The sequence below is a fragment of the Pteronotus mesoamericanus genome, unplaced genomic scaffold, assembly GCF_021234165.1.
Source record: "Pteronotus mesoamericanus isolate MK-2021 breed Mesoamerican mustached bat unplaced genomic scaffold, CSHL_Meso_final contig_1, whole genome shotgun sequence".
Classification (NCBI taxonomy): Eukaryota; Metazoa; Chordata; class Mammalia; order Chiroptera; family Mormoopidae; genus Pteronotus; species Pteronotus mesoamericanus.
This window is the reverse complement of record NW_026554998.1, coordinates 4,770,970-4,792,766: the sequence shown is the minus strand read 5'-3', so window position 1 is coordinate 4,792,766 and position 21,797 is coordinate 4,770,970. Positions and strand designations below refer to the sequence as shown.

Genomic DNA, 21,797 nt, shown 5'->3' with positions numbered 1-21,797 from the left:
TCTCTCTCTCTCTCACACACACACACACACACACACATGCGTGTGCCGGCACAGCACCCACAGGCACCTCTCCTGGCCCATCTAGCTCAGGGCACGGGTGCCGCCGGAGTGAAGCTACGGGCGGGGTCCCGGAGGGGTAGGGCGGGCCCGGCCGGCTGCTGGAGCCTGGCCACCATTCTCGGGTCCGCTCTGGGTTTGGGTCAAACAGCGCCCTCCCGGTTCCTCTCGCTCTCTCCCGCGGCGGGGGGCGAGGGGCACTAGGTCGCCGTCTGCCGGCGCAGACACCCAGAGGCTCCGGGGAGGTACGTGGCCTGTGCTCTGGCCCTCGGCTCGGCCGGACAGAGGCCGCAGCAGGCCCCGGGCGAGAAGGGGGGTGGGCGGCCTGGCCGGAGAGCCCACCGGGACAGCGGCCGCCGGGGCCCAAGCGCTGGCCCTGCGAGCGCCAGCCTCCCGCGCTCGGGCGTCTCCGGTTCCTCTCGGCAAACCGCGGCGGGAAGGCGCCCTCTCTGCAGCGGGCCGGGAGCCGCAGAGGCATCGCGGGGCGCGGCCGAGGGGAGGAGGAAGGAGAAAGGGAGCGGAGTCAGCCCGGCCGGCAGTGACTCGCGGGGCCGCCGCTCCGCCAATCTGCGGCCGCTGACGCGGGGGGCGGCTCCCGGCGCTCGGATATCTGCCCGCCCGGGCGCGGGTCGCCGAGAGCCTGGTCCGTGAGGGCGCTGCGCTCTGGGGACGGCCGCTGCACCTGCTGTGGATCCCGGCAGCCGCTCCGTGCGCCCCCACCCCCCGCACCCGCCGCCCCCTCCGTGCCGGCGACCCTGCGCCCTCGTCTCCCTCCAGGTCCCCGCCTCCCGGCTGCAGCGTGAGAGCCGAGCCCTGCCCGAAGGAGCCGCCCCTTCTCCGCCTGGCCAGCCCGGCGCCTAGCGCGGCCCACCGAGCCCCGGATCGGATTGCTCCGCACGGTCGCCGCCGCCGCCGCCACCTCCAGGCCGCCGCGCCCCGGCCGGCATGGGCCGCCGCGCCGGGCCCCTGCGCGCCCGATGAGCGCGGCCGGAGACGCGATCCGGCCACTGCGCGCGCAGGGCCTCACCCGACTGCGCCCCCAGCTCCGCGGAGGAGGACCATCGGCCCCGCCGCTGAGGGCGCGGCCGCTCGGGACAGGAGAGAGGGAACAGCCCCGAGATGGCCCGGCGAGGGTGCGATTTGGCGGTGGGCTCCTTCCACGTGGTGCCGGCCCGGGGACAGCCCCCGAGCTGGTAACTGTCGGAAGCCAGATGGACCTTGACCCTAGCCGCGGCACTGATTTCGTGCCTAGCCAATACTAGAGGGGCTCGCGCGGCCCGCTCGAGGAGGGCGCCGAGTCCCGGGCCGCGCTCAGCGCGCGGCCATGAAGATGATCCTGGTGCGCAGGTTCCGAGTGCTCATCCTGATGGTGTTCCTGGTGGCCTGCGCGCTGCACATTGTGCTGGACCTGCTGCCGAAGCTGGAGCGGCGCGCCGCCCGGCCATCGGGGGAGCCCGGCTGCTCCTGCGCACAGCCCGCGGCTGAGGCGGCGGCGCCCGGCTGGGCCAAGGCGCGCGGCCGCCCCGGGGAGCCTCCGGCCGCCGCCTCGGCCGCCGGCGACTCTGGCTGGCCCAACAAGCACACGCTGCGCATCCTGCAGGACTTCAGCTCTGACCCGTCCTCCAACCTCACGTCCCACTCGTTGGAGAAACTGCCTCCCGCAGCCGAGCCGGCGGAGGGCGTGTTGCGGCGGCAGGACCCCGGCGCCCCCAGACCCCGCGACCCCGCGCACCGGCCGCTGCTCCGAGACCCCGGCCCGCGCCGGCCGGGGCCGCCCGCTGGCCCGAGCGGGGACGGCCCCCTCCTGGCCAGGCTGTTTGAACACCCGCTGTACCAGGTCGCCATCCCGCCGCTGACGGAGGACGACCTTCTCTTCAACGTGAACAGCGACATCAGGTTCAACCCCAAGGCGGCGGCAGAGAACCCCAACTGGTGAGTGGGGTCCAGGGCCCCCTGGGGTGGGTGCTGGTGGGCACAACCCGTGAGACGGACACACGGCCTTTGATGGTGAAGATCCGCCTGCGTGGTTCACTCAGAAAGGCCCTACGACCTCCCAGGCACTGCGTGCGGATACCCAGAGGCCCCTGGGACGGGAGCTTCTGCGGCCTCGCCCTCGGGGCGGCCTCTTGCTCAGGGCAATGCCTTTGTCTCCAGAGCCGGTGCCTGTGCCTCCGGGGAAGGGCTGGCCGGAGGGCGGGCTGGGCGCTGGAGAGCGGAGCGTGGGCAGCCAGTGCTCGCAGGGCCCTGGTCTCTGGCTGGGGAAGTGGAGTCAGGCCATCAATGAATGAGCCCGCGGCGGAGTGAGGGCGCGCCGTCCCGACCCTTCCCCGGAAGCTGCGGGCGGCAGGTTTTCAGATACCTGGGGTCATCGCTGTGGTGGACACGCCAGGAAGGCCGGGGGAGGCCCAGGAAGCTGTGTGAGCCCGTCTCCGAGAGGGGCGTGCCAGCTCCGAGGGGCATCACCACGGGCCGCTCCCCACGGCGCGCCCATGGCGCCGCCTGCACCAGGAGACAGCCTCACAAGAGGCGGACGCACCCGCAGAATCATCCCTTTAAACGGCTCTGGTGTCAGCCCTTCCCCCAGGCCCCCTCAGCCACAAAGATCAAGATGAGCAGATGCTGCAACCAGAGTAGTGAAATATTAACTAGCAGCGAGGCTGGAGTGAAAACGACCTGCAGCAGGCGACCCGCCACGGAGAGGAAGGCCAGTGTCCAAAACCTCTGCAAAGACCCTTCTCCCCTGGCGAGTGAGCAGGCCCATGGCTTTGTGTCTGAACACCGCCCGCGCCTGTTTGGGGGCCTCTGGGCTGCGTCTGCTGCCCAGGGTCAAGGAGAGGCTCAGAAACTTCGGAGTCGGACCCGTGTGCTGGCGGGGGCCCTTCCACGGAGAGACGGTGCCCGGGGCCCCCACTGTGTCCCCCGGGGCGGGAGGGCTCGGGGCCGAAAGGGCCTCACGTGCAGGTGAATGGGCGCAGAGAGCAGCCCGCCTTTCCCTGCAGCCCAGCAGGAATCCGGGTCTGCGCGCGCCCAGACCGGCCCCTTGGTCCCGGCGGGTGCAAGGATGGCCTCGTGGGTGGCAGGCCCTGCCTCCTTCCTCCCTCCCCACCCGGGGCCGCTCTCATTAAAATTAAATTTAGCCGGTTGCATCATTCCTGCCCCCGGTGGCGGGAACCAGAGCAGGCTCCCAGGCAGAGCTCCTGACAGACGGGGCGTGTCCGGGCCTCACAGTCTGCGGTCAGAGATGAGCTCGTCCGCCTGCCCCGGAAGCGCCCCCCGGGCCGGCCTCCCGGGCTGCTCTGGTGACCCTGGACCGGCGGGGGGGCGGGGGGGCCTGGCGCTGGCGTCCTGGGTTAGGTCCAGCTGTAGTTACAGCTGTCTGGGGCGGCTCGGGGGTAAGTAAGAATTACACGTCCGTAGATGTGTTATTACTCGGTGCAACAGCCACAGAAAAATGCGGAGCCGGCGGGGTCCGGCTGCCACAGCGGCGCCCTGGGATGAACCACATTGTCTGGACCGGGAGTCGAAACCGTGGCATCAGCGGCCGCCCCCTCGTCTCTGCCCTCCCTGCTGACACTGGGGTGCCTTCGTTGCCACAGGCCGCAGGAGGGTCCTGAGGATGAAGCGCTCTCGCCCACGGGGGAGGCGGCCGTGGACAGCTACCCCAACTGGCTCAAGTTCCACATCGGCATCAACCGGTACGAGCTGTACTCCAGGCACAACCCGGCGGTGGACGCGCTGCTGCGGGACCTGGGCCGGCAGAAGATTACAAGCGTCGGTAGGTTCCTCGCCTGTGCCCAAGGGCCCGGGAGCCGCAGACCTGGGGGGCGGGGCAGACAGGCGACTCCGTGCCATTGGCCGCTGTGGGGGCAGGCAGTCCTTCTAGACCACAGGGCCCCTCCTCGGGTGACGAGGGGCACCCCTGGGGCCGCGGCCCCTCACTCCGCGCGGGGGAGGCCCAGTGCCGCGCCCATAGGCTTCCTGAGGCTGGGCCGGCGCCCAGCACCGCCGGTGCCCCTGCAGTTCTGTGTGGGTGGGAGTGGCCGGGGCTCTGCTGGGCGGGGGCCCTGCACTCAGTAGTCACACCTCTGAGTGAAGCTGGGGCCCGCGGACTCAGGCAGAAAAGGGCACCCGGCTACTAATTGCAGGAGAACGTGCCGCGCAGTTTCTGAGTGTGGACGTTCGGTGCCATTGTTCTCGGCCTGTGGGCGATTCCTTGGAAAGGTCCCCCGAGTCGCTGTGGCTTGGAGAAGCCCCGGGGGGCCGCACCCCAGGGCGGGAAGCACTGTGACGCGGGGCCTTGCAGGGTGCGCCTGGCCGGGCGGGGACACGTGAGCGCGGGTCCCCACGCTGCGCATGCCGCAGGCAGCTCTGGGCGCGAGCCTCGTGGTGGCCGGTGAGTGGTTCCCATGCTGCGCAGGTTCCGGCCGCCGGGGGCTCGGTCCGGCTGCCGACAAAGGGCATTAGGTGTTGCCTTTGAGACTGGCAAGGGGGTCTCCAGAGCCCTTTAGAGACTGTGTCCAGCGTTCTCTGCCCGGCCCCAAGCTGCTGGGGGGAGGCAGGACGTGCGCCCTCGTGACAGACGACTGGCCGGGCGTCTTCGGGGCCCGGGCCTCAGGCTGTGCTGGGAAGCAGCTCCTGTGAATGGCGGGGGCGTCCCTTCACCCCGAGAGCAGCCACAGCTGTTAAAGACCCAGCGCCTGGACCAGCTCCTTCGTCCGTTCGGGGGCTTCATGGGCACCGCCGGCCCCTCAGGCCCCTCCCTGGCCGGGGCCGTGGAGGACGACCCCTGTCTGGGCGAGGCTGTGCTGCCGCCCGACCTGAGCCCGGGGGACGCGAGAGGCACACGCTGACCGAGAGCGAACACCGGGTGCCGCAGGGCACAGTCCGGAGCGTTCAGGGAGGAGGCGCCCCCAGCGGGCAGAGGCCGCGTCAGGGGCCGCGTCAGGGGCCAGGGCCGGGGGGCAGCCGCAGGGGGGCTGTGCCTGCCCTGGGCCCCCTCCTCCCATTCCCGCAGGGGCCTGGCCTCGGTGTGGCCGGCCCCAGGGTTCTGGCTTCTGTGGCCTGGGGCGAGGCCCTGCCCGCCCCGGCCCTGCAGGCTGTCTGAGCGGATCTCGCTCGCCTGCGGCCGCACTGACCGCACGGGTCCGAGTGCTGCCCATTCCTTGGGGCGGCGGGCCCATGGGGGTGAAGGCACCTACAGGTGGTGGCGGGTGCTGGCAGGGGCGCCGATGGGCCCGGTGCCGCCCCCAGGCAGGACGGGGGCCTGGGCTCGGTCCTGGCTCCACCAGACACCGGCCACAGTGACCCGGGCCCCTGGGTCCCCCTGTCCAGAGGTCACAGGGAGCACGGGAGGGTCACGGCCTGGACCCTCTGATCTGCGACCTGCAAACCTGAGACCCAAACAACTCATTCGACAGCAAAACCCAGCCTTGGCCTGGAGTCACGGGGCGGCAGACCTAAGCTGGCGAGACCCTTCCCGAGCCCCTTTGTCCCCCTTGAGTGGCATCGGACGGGTTGGATCCCGGGGTTCTGCCCAGGCCCATCCAGGCATCACGCAGCATGTGCTGCGTTCACACCGCCTGCGCTGGGGCCACCCGAAGCCGTCAACACCTCCGGACAGTTTGGCCCCCTGAGAATGTGAAGGAGGCCATGCGCCCCAGAAATTTGCTTCACAGGGTTGTGGAGGGGACCCTGGAGTAAAGAGAGAACCGTGAGAAAAGCGAGGGGCAGGGTCCCCAAGGGGCGGACAGAGCCCCCCACGCGGCGTGGCCGGGGCAAGGGCCTTGGCCAGAAACTCGGACCGTGGCCCCAGCCGCCCTGGGTCTGCGGACGCTCCCGGCACGTCCACGCTGGTGCGAAGGCCTGGGTCTGGGGGAGCAGGAAGTCCTCTCACACTCGAGCAAAGGGTGCGGCGCTCAGCCGTGCCAGCCCAGGCGGCCTCTCCGCGGAGCGCCGGAGAGTGGCAAGCCCGAGGGTTGGGCTGCAGGTGACCCCGGCGAACGCGCTGTCCCGGGGTGTCTGCCCCTTAGCCGGCTGCCAGAGACGGCCCCTGGCCGGGCCCTCGGCTCAGCAGATCCCGCGGGGCAGCTTTGGAGGCCGGGGTCCGAGGTGGGAGCTGAGGGCTGCTGGCGGCCCCCCCCGGCGTTGTGTGAGCCCCACAGGCTGCACCCCCTGGGGAAGCCTGGGTGGCGGCCCCCTCACGGGAGCCCAGAGTGAGCCCCGGATTCGAGGGTTGGCGTCACCGTCCTCCGGAGCCTGAGATGGAAGGAAAGAAAGGACCGGAAGTGCCGGTGACCCGCAGGGCAACATAAAAAGTTCTAAATTTGAAGAGCCAGAAACCCAACCAACCTTCCTGCAGCTGCCTTGCAAATAGGGACACGGAGGCCTCGGGGAAGGGAGGCTGGCCCACAGCTGGCACGTCCCTGCCGTCGGCCTGGGCGGCCACTGCACCCTCGGGTTCACCTCACGCTGAGCCTGCGCCTGGCAGCGCTGCTGCAGGGGTGCGGTGCCCGCCACGTCCCCGGGGCCCTCGGGGGGGTCCCGTGAGGACCCTGCTCGGAGCCTTCGACCCCCTTCCTGACGTGTGCGCGGCCAGCAGGGCTGTGTCTGTGGCCAGGCTCCTGGCTCCTCCGTGGCATTGCCGCCGCCGCCACCTGGGAAGAGGCTGGAAACATTGTCTCCTCCGTTCAGCTCGGGGTAGGCGTGCGGTGCCTTCCCGGTCGGTGCCATCACGTGCAGTCGGGGGCGCAAAGAATAAAGGACGCAATGACAACTCTGCACTTGGGACAACTTAGAAAGGAGAAGCCACACCGCAGGAGAGGGTCCGGGCGGCTCTGGCCTGACACGCAGCCAGGTCTGGACAAGCCCGCGGGGGTCCCCGAACAAAGGGGACGGCCCCACAGGCAGAGGGGCTGGAGTCCAGGGCCCAGCGGCGGAGGAACAAAGGCCGTGCCCTGTCTGCCTGGGGCCTCGTGGCCACCCTGCCTCTGCTCCAGCCCCGGAAAGGTCACAGGGCCTCCTCCCGCCCCCAGGCGCCAGGGTGGCAGCTGTGGGTCCCGGTGCCCAGGACCAGCAGAAAGAGAACTGAAAATGCCCAGAGGGCCAGACACCCCGGCGCAGGGCTGGGGGGACCGCGGATTGTCCCCAAGGGAGGGGGAGGGCAGGCGCAGGCTCTCCTCCCAGCCCTCGGGTCCAAGGCCAAGCACCGAAGACCCAGGGTCCCCCTCACCTGCTCTCCGCGTTCTGACCAGTGGGCAGCCGCAGCCTGGGACCCGACAGGTGTGAGTTCCAGCGGCTCCCTCGGCGCTGGGGGAGGGAGGCTGGGTTTCCACCCGCGACGCTGTTCTCAGCTCCCTCTTAAGTACAGTTTTCAAAGCACAAGGTGCTGCCTCACAGAAAAGCGCGGTCCAGGCCGGCAGAGATCACGGCTCACGCGTCCCGAGGGGGTGCGCGGCGGCCCCACGCCCGGGCAGCGCTGGTGGAGTCCGAGCATGTTGGTGGTCACGGCTCTCCAGTGCCGAGGCGCTGTGCCCGGGCCGCGGGGGGCGTTCCGGCGTTCTCTCACCGTGCGGCAGCACGGACAGGCAACGGTTCACGACCGTCCCTCAGTGCTGACTCACGACATGCGGCAGCACCGTCGGCATGTGACTTCGGGGACGCCAGGAACGGCAGAGCCGACACCGGGCCTGCACGGCGGGACCTGCGGGCAGAGGGGGCAGCACTCGGCCAGGGGCGCTGGGCGCTGGGGGCCAGGAGGCTGCGGAGGCTGTGGAGGGAGCCGGCCTGGGTGCCTGGGTGCCGCTGGCTTGGTGGTGGCTGCAGAGATGGAGGGAAGGTGGCGGGTGACAGGGGTGTGTTCGGGGTGCAAGTGACTTCTGAGGCGTGGCCGCAGGCGTGAGCCTGGCCGCCTGCCCAGGGGGGCTCACCCCTCAGTCAGGCCCCTCCCTGGGCCTGGGGTTGCCTGGACCTCTGTCCCCGGGGATCCCTGGAGGCCTGACCAGCGGCTCTGGCCCAGGGCCCGCGCCTGCCCGCCTGGGCTCCTCCTCTGGGCTCCCCCTGCGCCCACAGCACCGCTCCCAGCACCCGACGGATCCCCCGAGTCACCACCCGCAGCCGCGCAGAAGGGCGGTGTCCAGGGGCCCCGGCCGTGGGGTCGGGGTGAGCTGGCCTCCCTGGGGCAGCAGTGACCCCGGGTCTCCCTCCTTCTCCGGCAGCCATGAAGTCAGGGGGCACGCAGCTCAAGCTCATCATGACGTTCCAGAACTACGGACAGGCGCTGTTCAAGCCCATGAAGTGAGTGCCGGGCGCTGGGGGCGGGGGGGGGCCTGCCGGTGCCAGGCCTGGCGCAAAGGCCACGTCACCGGGCCTCGGACGTCCGTCCTGATTTCAAATTTTCAACGTAAGCCACCAATGTAGATTTTTTTTGTTTAATCTTCAAATGTTAAAAACTTCCCTTTATGCATTTATAACCTTGTAAGCTGGTGGTCAAATAACATGAATTAATTAGGTGGTAGCATTTTTCCCCCAAGGCCTTGATGGAGGTAAGTTGGGAGGCACAGTTGGCCGGTGGGTGGAGCCTGGGGTCCTGGACGCGGGTTCCTGTGGTGAGTGGGGCACAGAGGCCGAAGGGGCTCATGTGTTCAATCGGCATCGAAAAGCGCACCCCAAACACGTCAGCCCGTGAGTCCTGGGGTATCTGCGAGGCTATTAACAGCTTCATCAAACTGTGAGTCGCGAGCTAGTCCCATCGCCCACTCACGGCTGCAGCCCAGTGGCCGCGGTGCCCAGGCAGCGTGTCCGTCAACAGGATCGCCGCCCATGGGCCGGGCAGCTGCGCCCGACGCCTGCTGGCCCCCCACCCTCCCCGGCGCGGCAGGCCCCTGGCCCCCGGCCTGTCTCCGTGGGTTTTCTGGTTCTGGAGTCTCTCGCGGACTGAGCCGCGTCCTCGGGGCTCGGCGGCGCCGCGGCAGGGCCAGGGAGTCCGCGCGCCCTCCAGCCCCTGGGCTCTTGGGTTCCTCGCACTCTGGCCGTACGATGAGTGACGGGCGCTGTTGCGAATGTTCGTGCGCCAGTTCTCGGGTGGACGTAGGTTTCCATTTGGGGGCAAACCCCCAGGGGTGGCAGTGCCGTATCGTATAACAACTGGACTGAGCTGCCGGCGGAACGGCCGGGCAGCAGCTGCCCCCGCAGGTCCCCGGCCACCGCGCGCCCTCACCAACACCCCTCATTGCCCACCCCTGGCTCGCAGCCGGCCTGGCGGGCGGCGGCGCCTCCTCGTGGACTCGCCTGGGGCGCCCCTGCCGGCTGATGGCGGCTGCTCCTGTTCACAGGCTTGTTGGTCATTTGGACGTCATCTTTGCAGAAATGCCTCTTCGGATCTTTGGCCACTGTTTTAGTTGGGTTGTATTTGTTAATTGGTTGTGAGGCTTTCTGTGTTTCAGATACAAGATCCTTTCCACACGTGTGGCGTCCTTTTTAACTTGGAGGGTGTGTAACTTACTATTTTATTGTTCCGTGGGATTTTGGTGTAGTATTTAGAAGATTTTGTTTGTTTTTTTTTAGAGAGAGGGGAAGGGAGGCAGGGAGAGAAGGGGAGAAACAGCGATGTGAGGGACACATCGATCGGTCGCCTCTGACCGGGACGGCCCCCGCGACCCACGCCTGTGCCCTGCCTGGGAATCAAGCCGGAGACCTCGTGGTTTGCGGGACGACACCCGACTCCTTGAGCCGCACCGGCCAGGGCGGCTTTGAAGTCCGGATGTTGACAACTGCGCCTGCTCCATGTGGCTGACGCTCTGCGGTGCCCCTGCGAGCCCAGGCCGGGGCCCCTCCTCGGGGCCTCTGTCCCCCCGCGCGCTGGCCTTGGCCCAGCCCCTCCCGGCACCTGCACCCTTTCCCTCTGTCCTCGCCTCTGGGGGCTGCTCTGCGGGCGGCGACGCCCCCCCCCCCCCCCCGAGCTGCTTCCTCGCGTCGCTGTTGTTATTCGTACGCACAGCCTCCGCTCCTGACCTCTCGCGCCACAGGCAGCTGACCGCGACGCATCGAGCCGCCTGAGCCTTGCGGTCACGGGACCAGGCTCCGGCCGGCCGTCCTGCAGGGAGGAGGAAGCGGGGGTCAGAAGGGCTTGAATGCCAACAGGGAGCGGGGCCCACGCCGGGGCCGGAGTTGGGGCTCAGACGTCCTGCCCGGGCCAGGCCCGCGGGGGCGTCGTTGCTGAGACGTCCGCGGGCTCCTGGGGTCACTGCGCTTGGCGGGGAGGCCGTGCGTCTTCTGCTCCGTGTCCGGTTTGCTGAGTGGCCGGAGCGCAGGGCAGGCCCCGCCCCCGTGCCCCGTGGCCGAGGCGCAGCCAGGCCTCCCCCAGCCACCTGCACGCTTTCCTTCCGCGAAGAATAGAAACGTGTGTGTTCCTCTCCCAGGGAAACTGCCTGGGAGCAGTGATTTCGCGGCCCAGGGCCCCGCGCAGCCGAGGCGCGGGCACAGTGGCGGCCGCAGAAACCTTGCCAGGCCGGCGCTTCTAAACACGGACGTCGGGGCCCCCGCCGGCTCCGATGAGCGAGGCCGCCAGGCACATGCAGAGCAGAGGAGGGCGGGCCGAGGGCAGGGCAGCGCCCGAGTGGGGGGCTGGGCCCTGTGTTCAGCGTCCTGTCCGCCCAGGCGGCAGGTGGACAGGCCCCAGGACAAGTCTGTGCGGGACCTCGTGGGAAGCTGCCCCGGGGGCGGGGGCGGGGGCGGGGGGCAGCACCTCGGCCGCTCCGCAGCCTGGAGAAGGCCTCCGAGCGGGCACCACACAGTGAGCGGGGCTCCTCCTGGGGCCTGCGGGCCTGAAGCCTCGGGAGCACGGGGGCCCCAAGGGCCGGCGATCGTGCCGTTAGGAGGGCCCGAGTACCCGAGTTCTCCTGATGAATAATCCGTGTTTTCTCAGAGCGGGGCCCTCGCTCAGCCCAAGGGCAAAAGGGTTGCCCAACAGCCAGTGGCTGGGTGTGGAGCCAGCGGAAGCCCGGGCCCGGCCCGGCTGGACAAGGACCCTTTTGTGTCCACACGCGGCCGGGCCAGCCTCCAAACCCACCCTGCCCTTCTGCTGACTTTCAGGAGCTCAGCGTCCTCCCCGTGGGGCCTCCGGCCAGGGTCCTCCGCCAGGCCTCGGTCTGCCCCACGCGGGGCCGCCGAGCCGGTCCCGCCCGGGCTGGCACGGGGCCTTCCGGCCCTGTCAGTCTCGGCGGCCAGGCTCAGCTCTCCCCTGTGCCCATCCCCACCCTGGTGCAGCCGTCGGTGCCAACAGCAGGCGCTGCCGTGGCGTCCGGCCTTCAGCAGTGACCGGACGCCTGGCACGGAGCCACGGGTCTGCCACAGCCGACAGCCAACCACGCAAACATAGACGAGAACGTCCCCGGGGCTCGGTCCCTGGGGCCTCAGCTGGGCCTCGTGGCTGAGATGCCGGGGCCAGGCTAGGTCTCCGTCGTGACCTCACGCAGCCGTGGGCCCGACGGTCCCGGAGCGGGGGGGCGCCTGAGTGGCCCCGTGGGGCCCGCCGCCCGGTGCCGGGGACAGGCAGGCAGGCCCGGCCTGGGCCGGAGCAGACACCGCATTGCACAGGCTCCCTGTTGTAGGACGCGGGTTGTCTCCAATTTCACGGATTATTTTTACAGTCAGAAAATAAATGGACTTTATTAATTGAAAGACAAACAACCCATGGCAGCGTTTGAGCCTCCCGAGGCAGCTCAGCAGCAGGACGTGCCGGCGGTCCGGCGAAGCCGCGCGGCAGGACCGCAGCTCAGCCCAGCCCCACGGCCCAGCGGCCCGCAGGCCCCTGGCCTTGCCTGGCAGCACCTCTGAAGACTGCTGCCCGCCCCGTGAGCCCCACCGTCGCGAAGAGAGGCCACGTTCGGAAGAGCTTGACGACGAGAGAGCAGCACCTGGTCCTTGGGGGCACGTGGACAGTGTGGGCGGAGCCTTTGCGAAGGGTCTCCCTCACCAGCCCCCCCTTTGCTCCCAGGGCCATGGCAGGCCTTTTCCCCAGAGTCCCGGTCTCCCCGCAGGCGGCACACAGGCTCGCCCTGCCCCCGCCCGCTGAGTTCTCCGAGCCCGCGCGGGAGGCTGGCACGGCACTGCATCCCGGGTGAGGGGCCCGAGGACCTGGACCGCGAGGCGAGGGGGGCACGGGCCCCACCGAGGACAGGACGTGAGGCTTCCCTGAACCCTCAGGCTGCCTGGGGAGCGGCTGCCCTTGGGGGTCCCCCGAGCTGCGTGGCACCAGCGCCGGCCGGCCGTGCGCACGGCCCTCTGTGGACAGGATGGCCCGTCGTGCGGGCCCGAACTCTCCGTGGGCTGCAGGGCCAAGCTGCCTCTCTGCCCGCTGAGGCCACCCGGCTCCCCAGACACCCCGTCCCATTACCTGCAGCCAGACTGCGCCCAGGCTGCCCACCGAAGCTGCTGCTCCGCGTGGCCGCTGGGAGCTCCGTGCGGGACAAGACGAGAGGAAGAGGGCAGTAGCCACAGCTCTGTAGCCGGAGGGGAGCCGAGAGCAGGGAGGCGAAGGGTCGGTGAGACCCCGAAGGCGCCTGCGCCGCTGAGCCCCATTGCGCGGGGGCGGAGCCGAGCCCGGGCCTCAGGCTGCCCCACCCTGGCCAGGCCAGCTGTCGGTGGCCGCCGTTTCCTTGGGGCTTCGGGAAAAGATTGTCCCCTTTGTTTAAAATCAAAGCAAGCAAGTCCTCCCCCGAAACCACAGCAGCACCCAGAGGGCCCCTCCGTCCTCTCCTCTCCGGTTGTGACAGCCCCGGGGTGGGGGGGGCGGTCCCCGCTGGGGGCCGCCCTCGTTCTGACTGTCTCCCCGGGGAGGGGAGAGTAAAAGGCCTAACCCTTCATTTCCTCATGTGGGGAGGAAAGCGGGAGTCGGGGCATTTCTTCAGGAGCCGAGCGACCAGGCCTGGCGGTGGCCGGCGCCTCCCCCAGGAGGGAGCTGTGCAGAGCCGAGCGCCTTCGGCAGCCCGAGTCGGAGCGGCCCCCGGGCCGCAGCCCCTGGAACCCGCGGGTCTCTCCCGCTGGAGGAGGACACGCGTGGCCGTCCTGAGTGAGGGTCTCCTCCGCGCGGCCGCGCCCTCATCTCGTCCCACGTCTCAGTGGAACGATGAACCGCGGGCGCGTTGGAGCGGGAGGGCGTTGTGCGCAGGGAGCAGGGCCTCCTGGGAGGGTGCCCTCCTTCCCGCCTCACTCTTGTGCCTCGGCCTCTGCCGTGAGCTCAGGATGAGCCGACAGAGGGTGCTCGAAACTCAGCAGATCCGGAACCTCCTCGCACAGCTTCCCCGCCTTTGCCTTTGAAATCAAGGCCACATCATTGCAATTATTTCTGCGCGGAAACGACTTCAGACTTTACAGTAACAGGTCTTTGCATTGTTTTTAAGTTGGTTTCCATTGACTGATCGTGCAGCCCAGGAAGGCCCGGGGCGCGTCCCGTATTCTCTCTTTCTCTGGCATCTGCAGGAACGGGGGTGCCTTCTCCCCAGGTATCCTCGCTGTTTCTCAGAAGGGGGTCAGCTTCCCAGCGATGGCGTGACTGGGTCTGGGGGGCGAGGGCCAGGCCACGCCCCTTTCCCAGGCTGCTGATCCCTGTCCTTCCTGCTGCTCTGGGCGGCCTGTGCCCGGCGGCTGCGGGACTGGCTCCCCCAGCTGCAGGCGTGGGGCCCCGAAGCCCCAGGGACCCACGGGCTGGGGGCCCTGGGAAACGCAGCCCCGGCTGAGGGGCACCGGCCGTCTCGGGGCGCAGGGGCGCCCCTCTGCCGTCGGCTCCTCCCAGTCCCCGCTAAGGAGCCCCCGGAGACCTGGGGCCACCCCGATCTTGTCGGGCAGCCCCCCATCTCGCAGGCCTGGGCCTGGCCGTTGCTGCAGAGTTTCTCGTGCCATTCAATGTAGCACCTGCTCAGGTCCTGGGGTCCCAGGTCACGGATGTCCTGGGCCAGGTCACATGGCGGCCACCCCACTTCCATGTGAAGGGCCCAGTCGGCTCTCAGCTCTGCTTCCTGTGCATCCAGGGGGTCCCTCGGGGAGGGCCTTTGGGTGGGGTCACCGCAGAGGAGGGGGAGATGGAATGTGGGCGTGCAGGGTGCCCCAAGAACGGGACGCGAGGGCGTTGGGGTGCTTGGCGCCCCCAGGGCTGCCGCCCGGGCCTGGGGGCTCAGCGTGGCCGCCTGCATCAGGCGTGACATTGGGGGCCTCCCAGGGAGAGCGGGCGCGGACAGGACCTCGGGTCCCGGCCCTCCTCCCTTTCACCAGGCTCTGCCTCTTCTCCCCGTCTGGCCCCTTCGTCCGCGCCGCCAGGGCCGCCTTTCCCTGAAGGGGTCACTGAGCCGCGGCGGCTGCTTCCCAGGAGCGCCGGCCTCGAGCCTTCCCCACGTCCTGCTGCGCAGGCTCCCCTGCCGTGCGGGGCCAAGCGCGCCCGGGCCGGACGGGGGCCGCCTGCTCGCCGGTCCCGACGCCTGCGGAGCGCCCGGCCTTCTGGCACGGTGCCCCGGGTGCTGTCCCAGCGGACGCTCGTCCGCAGCCTCCCGCCTGTCGGGCAGGTGCAAGCGCGCAGCTTGGCCGGCTCACCCTGTGCGTCCGGCTGCGTCTCCTGTTCCGTGTTCTCGCCCGCCCGCCCCCCGCCCTGGCACACCTTCAGCCCGGACACCTGCAGGAAGCAGGGGTTGCCAGGTGACCGGGTTCAGCTGAGGCCAGTCTCCTGCCAGGGGGCAGTGGGTTCAGCACTTTTCCGAAGTGTTGTCCCCGAATGGCTGAGTCAGCGGCAGCACCCCCTGGCCCGTGGTGCGGCCCAGGAAGCGGCAGGCCTCCCCCCTCAGTCCCCACGCCGTCCCTGCTGGGCCGCCGGGCCCTGAGAACCGCCAGCGGGCCGCCCGAGCAAGCCCACGCCGTTTGGAGACCCCTGAGCTCTCCTCGGGCGGGGACTGGGGGAGGCGCAGCCTCCAGGAGCTGAGCTGACGGCTGGAGGGGCCGTCATCGCGCAGATGTCTGGGGCCTTCCCTTTGTCGCTGGCCGCCCTCGGCTCTCGGGTTCGCACTACGCTTGTCTGCCCTGCCCTTCACGGGGGGCGGGGGCCTCCCACACCAGCCCCAGGCCTTTCCTCGTCCTCCTTCCCTGTGTGTGTGGCGGGGGGAGCCTCCGGGGCAGGTGGGGCCGGGACCGCCCGCCGCACCCCAGAGCCCAGCCTGAGTGTCCTGGGAGGATGGAGCCGTGCAGAGAGGGTCCCCGGGTCCCAGCCGGGGAAGCCGAGGGTGAAGAGCCGGGGCTCACGCACCAGCCTCCTTTCAGGGGCCAACGAGCCCCCACCCGTGGGCGTCCGACAGAACACAGGGTGGAGGGCCCCGCCGGGGTCGGCCTGTGCGCCTCCGTCCCCCAGCGCCCAGCTCGCGGCCTGAGTGGGTTAAGTCAGGCCCTGCCCCACGGGCTCTGGTCCGCAGGCCGAAACCCGGCGTGAGGACAGCCTCTGGGTCACCGCGCCCCAGGCCTTCTGGGAAGGGGCGCTGCCTGGCCCGAGTGGCCTCAGGGCAGGGACAGAGCTGCCTCGTTCTGCGAACAGCCAGGACGGGACAGCCCGAGGGGCCGGGGCGGGACCAGGACCTTCCCTGGAACCTGGCCACAGCGCCTGCCGGGCTCCTCCTCCGGAGCCACAGGGCTCAGAGCCAGGGCGGGGCGGGGCGGGGCCGGGCGGGAACCCTGGCCTTCAGCGCGGCAGCTGTCGCCCTGCACCGCGGGCACCAAGAGGCCCGTGTGTGTCAGGGACAAGGGTCGTGGCGGCGACGGTGGCGGCAACAGCGATGCGGGTGGTGACGCCGGAAGCCGGTGGGCACTGCGGGTTCACGCCCCCTCCCGAGGCTTCGTCAGCGACCCCTCCCGCGCCCACCTGACGTGAAACACCTGCTCAGAAGCAGGTGCTTTGCCAGGCCCTGCTGCCGTGGGCGAAGCCGCTGCCGGGGGCTGCCGGGAAGGGCCCGGGGCAGAGACGCGTCTGGGGGCGTGTGGGGCACAGCACGGGGCGGCACAGAGGTGGGCCGGGCGGGGGCCGCTGGGCGGTCGGCGGTGGCGTGGCCGCCGGCTGAGTGAGGGGAGCAGTGCCGGGGGTCGCCAGGGGGCTGGACCGTGACGGTCCTGGGTGGGGGCGGGGCCCAGGAGATGGGTGGGCAGGAGGGAGCTGGCCTCGGAGCCCGGGGGGGCCGGGTCTCAGCCAGGTGTGCCTTTCTGCAGGAGGGTTTGCTCAGTGATGAGCCCTTTCCTTTTGTCTGACTTCTCTAGGCAAACGAGAGAGCAAGAGACGCCTCCTGACTTTTTTTATTTCTCCGACTACGAGAGGCACAACGCAGAGATCGCGGCCTTCCACCTGGACAGGTGAGCCCAGCCCACCTGCGGCTCCCCCGGGGCCAGTCCCTGGGTCCGAGTGCGGAGCTGGAGCCGCCTCCCGCGCAGACGGGACGGGACGGGACGGGACGGGGGGTGGGGGTGCTGTGAGCAGCCGCTGAGCCCAGCGGGTCCCTCCCGCCCGTGCTGTGCCCGCCCCGGCCGACGTGCCCGCCCCAGCGGCGCGCGTGCAGGACACGCGCAGGGTGGCGGGGGACCGGGGTGGGGGTGGGCGGCTGCCGTCGCGGGGAGAGGGAGGGCGCATTGCGTGCTGGGCGCTCTGCACGGGGGTTGTGGGCCGCTTCCTCTGGGCGGTGAGGCCGGGGCTGCGGGCCGGGGTCTCACACGCGGCGCCCAGGGCCCTGCCCGCAGAAGGAATCCCTCTCTCATCTCCACGTGGCCCCGCCGCTGGGAGGCGGGCGGGCGGCGGCCCTGGGCTCACTCAGCTCTGCACCCCGGGGGTCTGGTCGCAGGCCGGGCTCTCGGGCCGGCGCAGGGCCCAGAGCCTCACCGTTGCCCAGGCTGGGGGTCCGGGGCTGAGCCCAGTCCCGCAGGACGGGGAGAGCCACAGGCCCCGGGGCGGGGGCGGGGTGGTCACCGGGCGCCACCTGGAGCCGGCCCCGGCGCGGGACCCAGCGCCGCCTCCCTTTCCCGCCAGGATCCTGGACTTCCGCCGTGTCCCTCCCGTGGCCGGCAGGATGATCAACATGACCAAGGAAATCCGGGACGTCACCCGAGACAAGAAGTTGTGGAGGACCTTCTTCATCTCTCCAGGTGAGCTGCGCCGGGGCGCCGGCCCCGCCTGGGCCGCCGCGCACGGTGACCGGGAGCTCGGCTCCCTCTCTGGCGACCGAGGAGCGTTCGTGGGAACGCGGGTCTCCTGCCCCTGCTCTCAGCGCCCCCCGCCCCGCTCTGCATGCGGGCGGCTTCCTTCCGTCTGTCCTCTGGGTGGACGCACAGCTTTTTTCTACCGTGTGCTTGTTTTCAAAGGCAAAAGGAAATCATTTGGGAAAACTCCCAGGCGCCCCGGAATCTTCTGCAGGTGGTCCAGCCGGGGAGGCCTCTGTTCTGGGAACTTTCCCCGGGACTCTGCTGTCCACGGTGCTGACCACGGGGGCCGGGCCGGGCCACGCCCCCGGGACCGCTGTGTGGGGGGCCAGGGCTGCGTGGCTGCGCCTGTCTGTTTTCCGGTGCAGCTTTTGTGGCCACATTCTAGGGACGCACTGCAGAGCTTCAGAAACTGAGACAATGCCAGGGACCCCGGGCCCCCCCGCGTGTGGTAGCCTTCTGCGTCCGGCGTCAGCCGCTGGCACGTGCTGTCCGGCCGCGTCCCAGGGCCCTCCCCTCGGAACCCCTGGCGGACAGTCTCAGAGTCGGGGCCAGGGCTCCGCTACTGCTGAGGACGGGGCGCGGGCGTGGCCCCCGGCGGGACAGCGGCGTCCGGGGCGCTCGGCTCCCGCGTCCCCGCACGCCCGCGCCCCGTGGAGCGCCTGCCCGTGAGCTCTCGGGCCCTGTCCGGAGGCGCACGTGCCGCTGTGGCCACCGGGGCCTCGCGGGACAGGGGGGTCCAGGGCGACGGCGGGCCGGGCAGCGAGCCGCCTGCACTTTCTAGCCGCCCCTTTTTATTGAGACATAATTGCGATGTTGTGAAATTCACCATTTTGAAGAGCGCAGTTCAGAGGTTTCAAAAACGTTCTCAATGTTGTACAACGTCACCGCTGTGTCATTCTAGAACGTTTCCCTCACCCGAAAAGCCGCCGTGTCCCTGCTGGTACCTCCCCCCCCCACCCCCGGGCCGTCCCCCGGTCCCTGGTGTCCCTCAGTATTCTGTCCAGACTCGCCAGTTCTGGGCACTTCGTGTAAACACAGGCACACACGCGTGGCCCTCGAGGGCCCGGCTTCTCCCCGAGCGCCCCGGAGGCGTGGCTCCCCACGTGCAGCCGGCGTGTGCGGCTCGCTCCCCCTGAGATGAGGCAGTGGCCCGCACGTGGCCGGACCCTGTGAGGCACGTGCACTCGCCGCCTCGCAGCGGTGGGCTGGGGCCGCCCGTGGGCCGTGGGCGGCGGAGCTGCTGCGGGCTCGCCGTTCTCACCGCGCTGCGGGCCGTGCCTGGGAACGGGCTGCAGGCCCGCCGGGACTCTGAGTCCCGCGTTTGAGGAAACGCGAGCTGTTTTCAGAGCGGCTGCCGCATCTCACGTTCCCACCGGCACCGCGTCAGGCTCCGATCTCTGCATCCTCAGCGACACGTGCGATGATCCGGTCTTTTGACCGAGACCATCGGGCGGGCGCGAGCGGCGTCTCGCTGTCTGTGGACTTGCGTTCCTCCAACATCGGGTGAGGCTGAGCATCTGTTTCACTTATAGGCCTTCTTTAGAGAAAGTCATCGAATTCCTTTGTCCTTTGACGAGTTGGGTCACTTTTCTTTCTGATGCTGAGCTGTAAGAGTTGTTTGCGCGTGGCAGGACGAGGCCCTTGTCGGACAGGTGCTGTGCAGACATCATTCCCGCTCCGCGGCTTGTCTGCTCCCGCACTTCATGGCACGAATGCCTTTTTTAAGCTGTTGGACATGGATCCTAGGCTTTCCGTGGACCCCAGTCCCGTGATGTGGGGGGTGAGCAGACAACGCCGGGGCTCAGGCCCTTGGGCGGGCGGCTGCCGTCTCGGCCTCCGCGTCTGCAGCGTGAGGGCGGGCGGGTCGCCGAGGCGGATGGTGAGAGCGCAGGAGCCTCCCTGGAGGCCGGCCCGGCCCAGGACAGACACTCCAGGGAGGGGCCGGCGGGGGCCCGTGGCCCCGAGGGGTCCGCCAACCAGCGCGTCCTCTGCCTTCAGCCAACAACGTCTGCTTCTACGGGGAATGCTCCTACTACTGCTCCACGGAGCACGCCCTGTGTGGGAAGCCAGACCAGATCGAGGGCTCGCTGGCGGCCTTCCTGCCAGACCTGTCCCTGGCCAAGAGGAAGACGTGGAGGAACCCTTGGCGACGCTCGTACCACAAGCGCAAGAAGGCGGAGTGAGTGTGAGCCGAGCGTGGCCGCAGCAGCCGAGACCAGGCCCCGGCCTCCCCGTTCCGACTTCCCCGGGGTCTGGGGAGGGCCACTTGCAGCAGGAAGGAGGGGCCCGGGGAGGTCTTGGGCCTCGTCCACGGCCACGTGGACGTGCCCCGTGCATGTGGCGGCCACCCCGTGATGGGACAGTCTGGAGAGGCGTCCTCACTCTGAGAACTCGGCGTGGCCCCGAAGGGCGCCGCCCTGCCCACCGGGGCCCCTGGAAACAGCCCCTCAGAGCTCACTCGTGGCTTCCACCCCCTCCCGCCCTTCTTGTCCCTCCCGCCCGAGAAGCCCCTCCCGCCCCCACCCCACCGGTGCTCTCGGCTCCCGGGAAGGCCTGTGAGGTGGCAACCAGGCTCTGCTTCTCCACGGGCCGGGCGCCCTGGCCGACAGCAGCCTCCCACCATGGCCAGTGGGGGGCAGCGTGGCGCGGCTGCCTCCCTGCCCTCCCCGTGGCCCCAGTGAAGCGGCGGCAGCCTGCCGGGGTGCGTCCGTCTGCAGACACTCCGTTTTATAGTGACGCCTGCTCCCCGTGCCCGGCGCCCGGCGCCGGCAGCCCCAGGAACGGTCTGGGACCTCCTGTCCAGCCGGGAAGGGCGGCCTCTCACGCTGGCTCCCCGCAGGTGGGAAGTGGACCCCGACTACTGCAACGAGGTGAAGCAGACGCCCCCCTACGACAGCAGCCACCGCATCCTGGACATCATGGACATGACCATTTTCGACTTCCTCATGGGTGCGTCTGTCTGGAGAGTGGCCCGTTTCCTGCCCCAGTCCCTGCTTTGACTTTGCAATGAGGGCCGGCGGGGTGGGGGGCGGGGGATGCAGCCGTGGGGAGGGAGGGGGCCGCCGGGAGCCGCACGCGGACTCGCAGCCACGGCCGGTTTGCCCCGCTCCGCAGGGAACATGGACCGCCACCACTATGAGACTTTTGAGAAGTTTGGGAACGAGACGTTCATCATCCACCTGGACAACGGAAGAGGGTGAGCCTGCCTCTGCCGACGCCCGCGGGGCTGGACCCCCCGTGCCTCCCCCGCTCCTGTCCCCCCACCGCGCCTGTCCCCACGGGCACCCGGGCTGCGGCCCCTCCGGGCCCCTCCACACGCCTGCGTTGCCTCCAGCAGGTTCGGGAAGCACTCCCATGACGAGCTGTCCATCCTGGCGCCCCTACAGCAGTGCTGCAGGTACCGACCCCACCCCCGGCCTGGCGCTGCCCCAGCCACAGATCAGGCAGAGCCTCGCCCCCACGGCCGCCCCCCAAACGTCTCCAAGCCCCAGACGTGCCCAGCGACAGGCCCACCCGCGCCCCAGCCCCACCGACGCCTGCCCGGGGCACGCTCCCGGACCCGCCTCCCGTCACCCTAGTGACCCCTCTTGCGGACGAGGACCTGGAGGCCCCGACTCCGTGCCTCTCTGCAGGGCTCCCCCACCCACCCACCTTAGGCGGCGGGACAGGCGGCAGGCGAACCACCTGCCCTTGGCAAGGGCGGCATCTGTGCCCGCCGGCTCCCAGCCGGGGCTGCGTCCCAGGAGCGGCCGTCCCTCTCTCCCTGGCGTCTGCCTGGGATTACGGCGCCGCCGGGCCTCCTCGCTGTGGCTCCAAGAAGCAGGGGCCTCCCCGGGGTGGCCCGCAGGGGCCGCGAGGCCCCGGACCTCGGCGGGTCCCCGGCCCCGCGTGCGGCCTGTGACCCCGGCGCCCCCTCCGCCCCCGCAGGATCAGGAGGTCCACCTACCTGCGGCTGCAGCTCCTGGCCAAGGAGGAGCACAAGCTGAGCCTGCTGATGGCGGAGTCGCTGCGCCAGGACCGCGTGGCCCCGGTCCTGTTCCAGCCGCACCTGGAGGCCCTGGACCGGCGCCTGCGCCTCGTGCTGCAGGCCGTCGGGCACTGCGTGCGGAAGGACGGGCTGCACCGCGTGGTGGACGACGACTTGGACCCCGGGCACAGAGGCGCCACCGCCAGGTAGTGACCGCAGCCGCCGGCCGGCCCTGAGGACGGACACGTGCGCCCGCGCCGTGCGCCCGTGGGCCCAGAAGGCCGCCCCCGGACCCGGGACCTTGGACGCGCAGTCCCCGGCGGAGGGTCCGGCGGGGCACCTTCTGTCCGCTCTTCAGACCGGGCGCAGTGCGGGGGCCGGGCTGCACGGACAGGGAAGCCCGCCCTCCTGTGCGGAAGGCAGGCTCGACTGACTGTTCCGTACTTACACGCGGACCACACGTATGTAAATAGCCGTCTGCCCAGACCGCGGAGTTGCACAGGGGGCCGCTCCTCAGCCACGTTCCCGCGCAGGTCGAAAGTCCTTTCCTCCTCCTTCCGGC

The 21,797-nt window shown here is 70.1% G+C and overlaps 1 protein-coding gene across 1 annotated transcript; it reads left to right on the top strand.

Moving 5' to 3' along the window:
• Positions 1-1,081: 1,081 nt before the first annotated feature.
• On the top strand, positions 1,082-21,451 carry FAM20C (FAM20C golgi associated secretory pathway kinase). Its single transcript, XM_054566751.1, has 10 exons — positions 1,082-1,989; positions 3,654-3,832; positions 8,271-8,349; positions 16,336-16,428; positions 17,096-17,211; positions 19,267-19,447; positions 20,108-20,217; positions 20,383-20,464; positions 20,606-20,665; positions 21,196-21,451. Exons 1-10 carry the CDS (start codon positions 1,382-1,384, stop codon positions 21,443-21,445), a joined length of 1,758 nt encoding a protein of 585 aa, XP_054422726.1. The 5' UTR covers positions 1,082-1,381; the 3' UTR covers positions 21,446-21,451.
• Positions 21,452-21,797: the final 346 nt, after the last annotated feature.

Excerpts from the sequence above, each read along its gene's own strand:
- FAM20C (XM_054566751.1), top strand. The coding sequence starts at position 1,382 with ATGAAGATGATCCTGGTGCGCAGGTTCCGAGTGCTCATCCTGATGGTG. Across the intron at positions 20,218-20,382 it reads CATTTTCGACTTCCTCATGG|GGAACATGGACCGCCACCAC; the intron begins GTGCGTCTGTCT and ends CCCGCTCCGCAG. Across the intron at positions 20,666-21,195 it reads CCCCTACAGCAGTGCTGCAG|GATCAGGAGGTCCACCTACC; the intron begins GTACCGACCCCA and ends CCGCCCCCGCAG.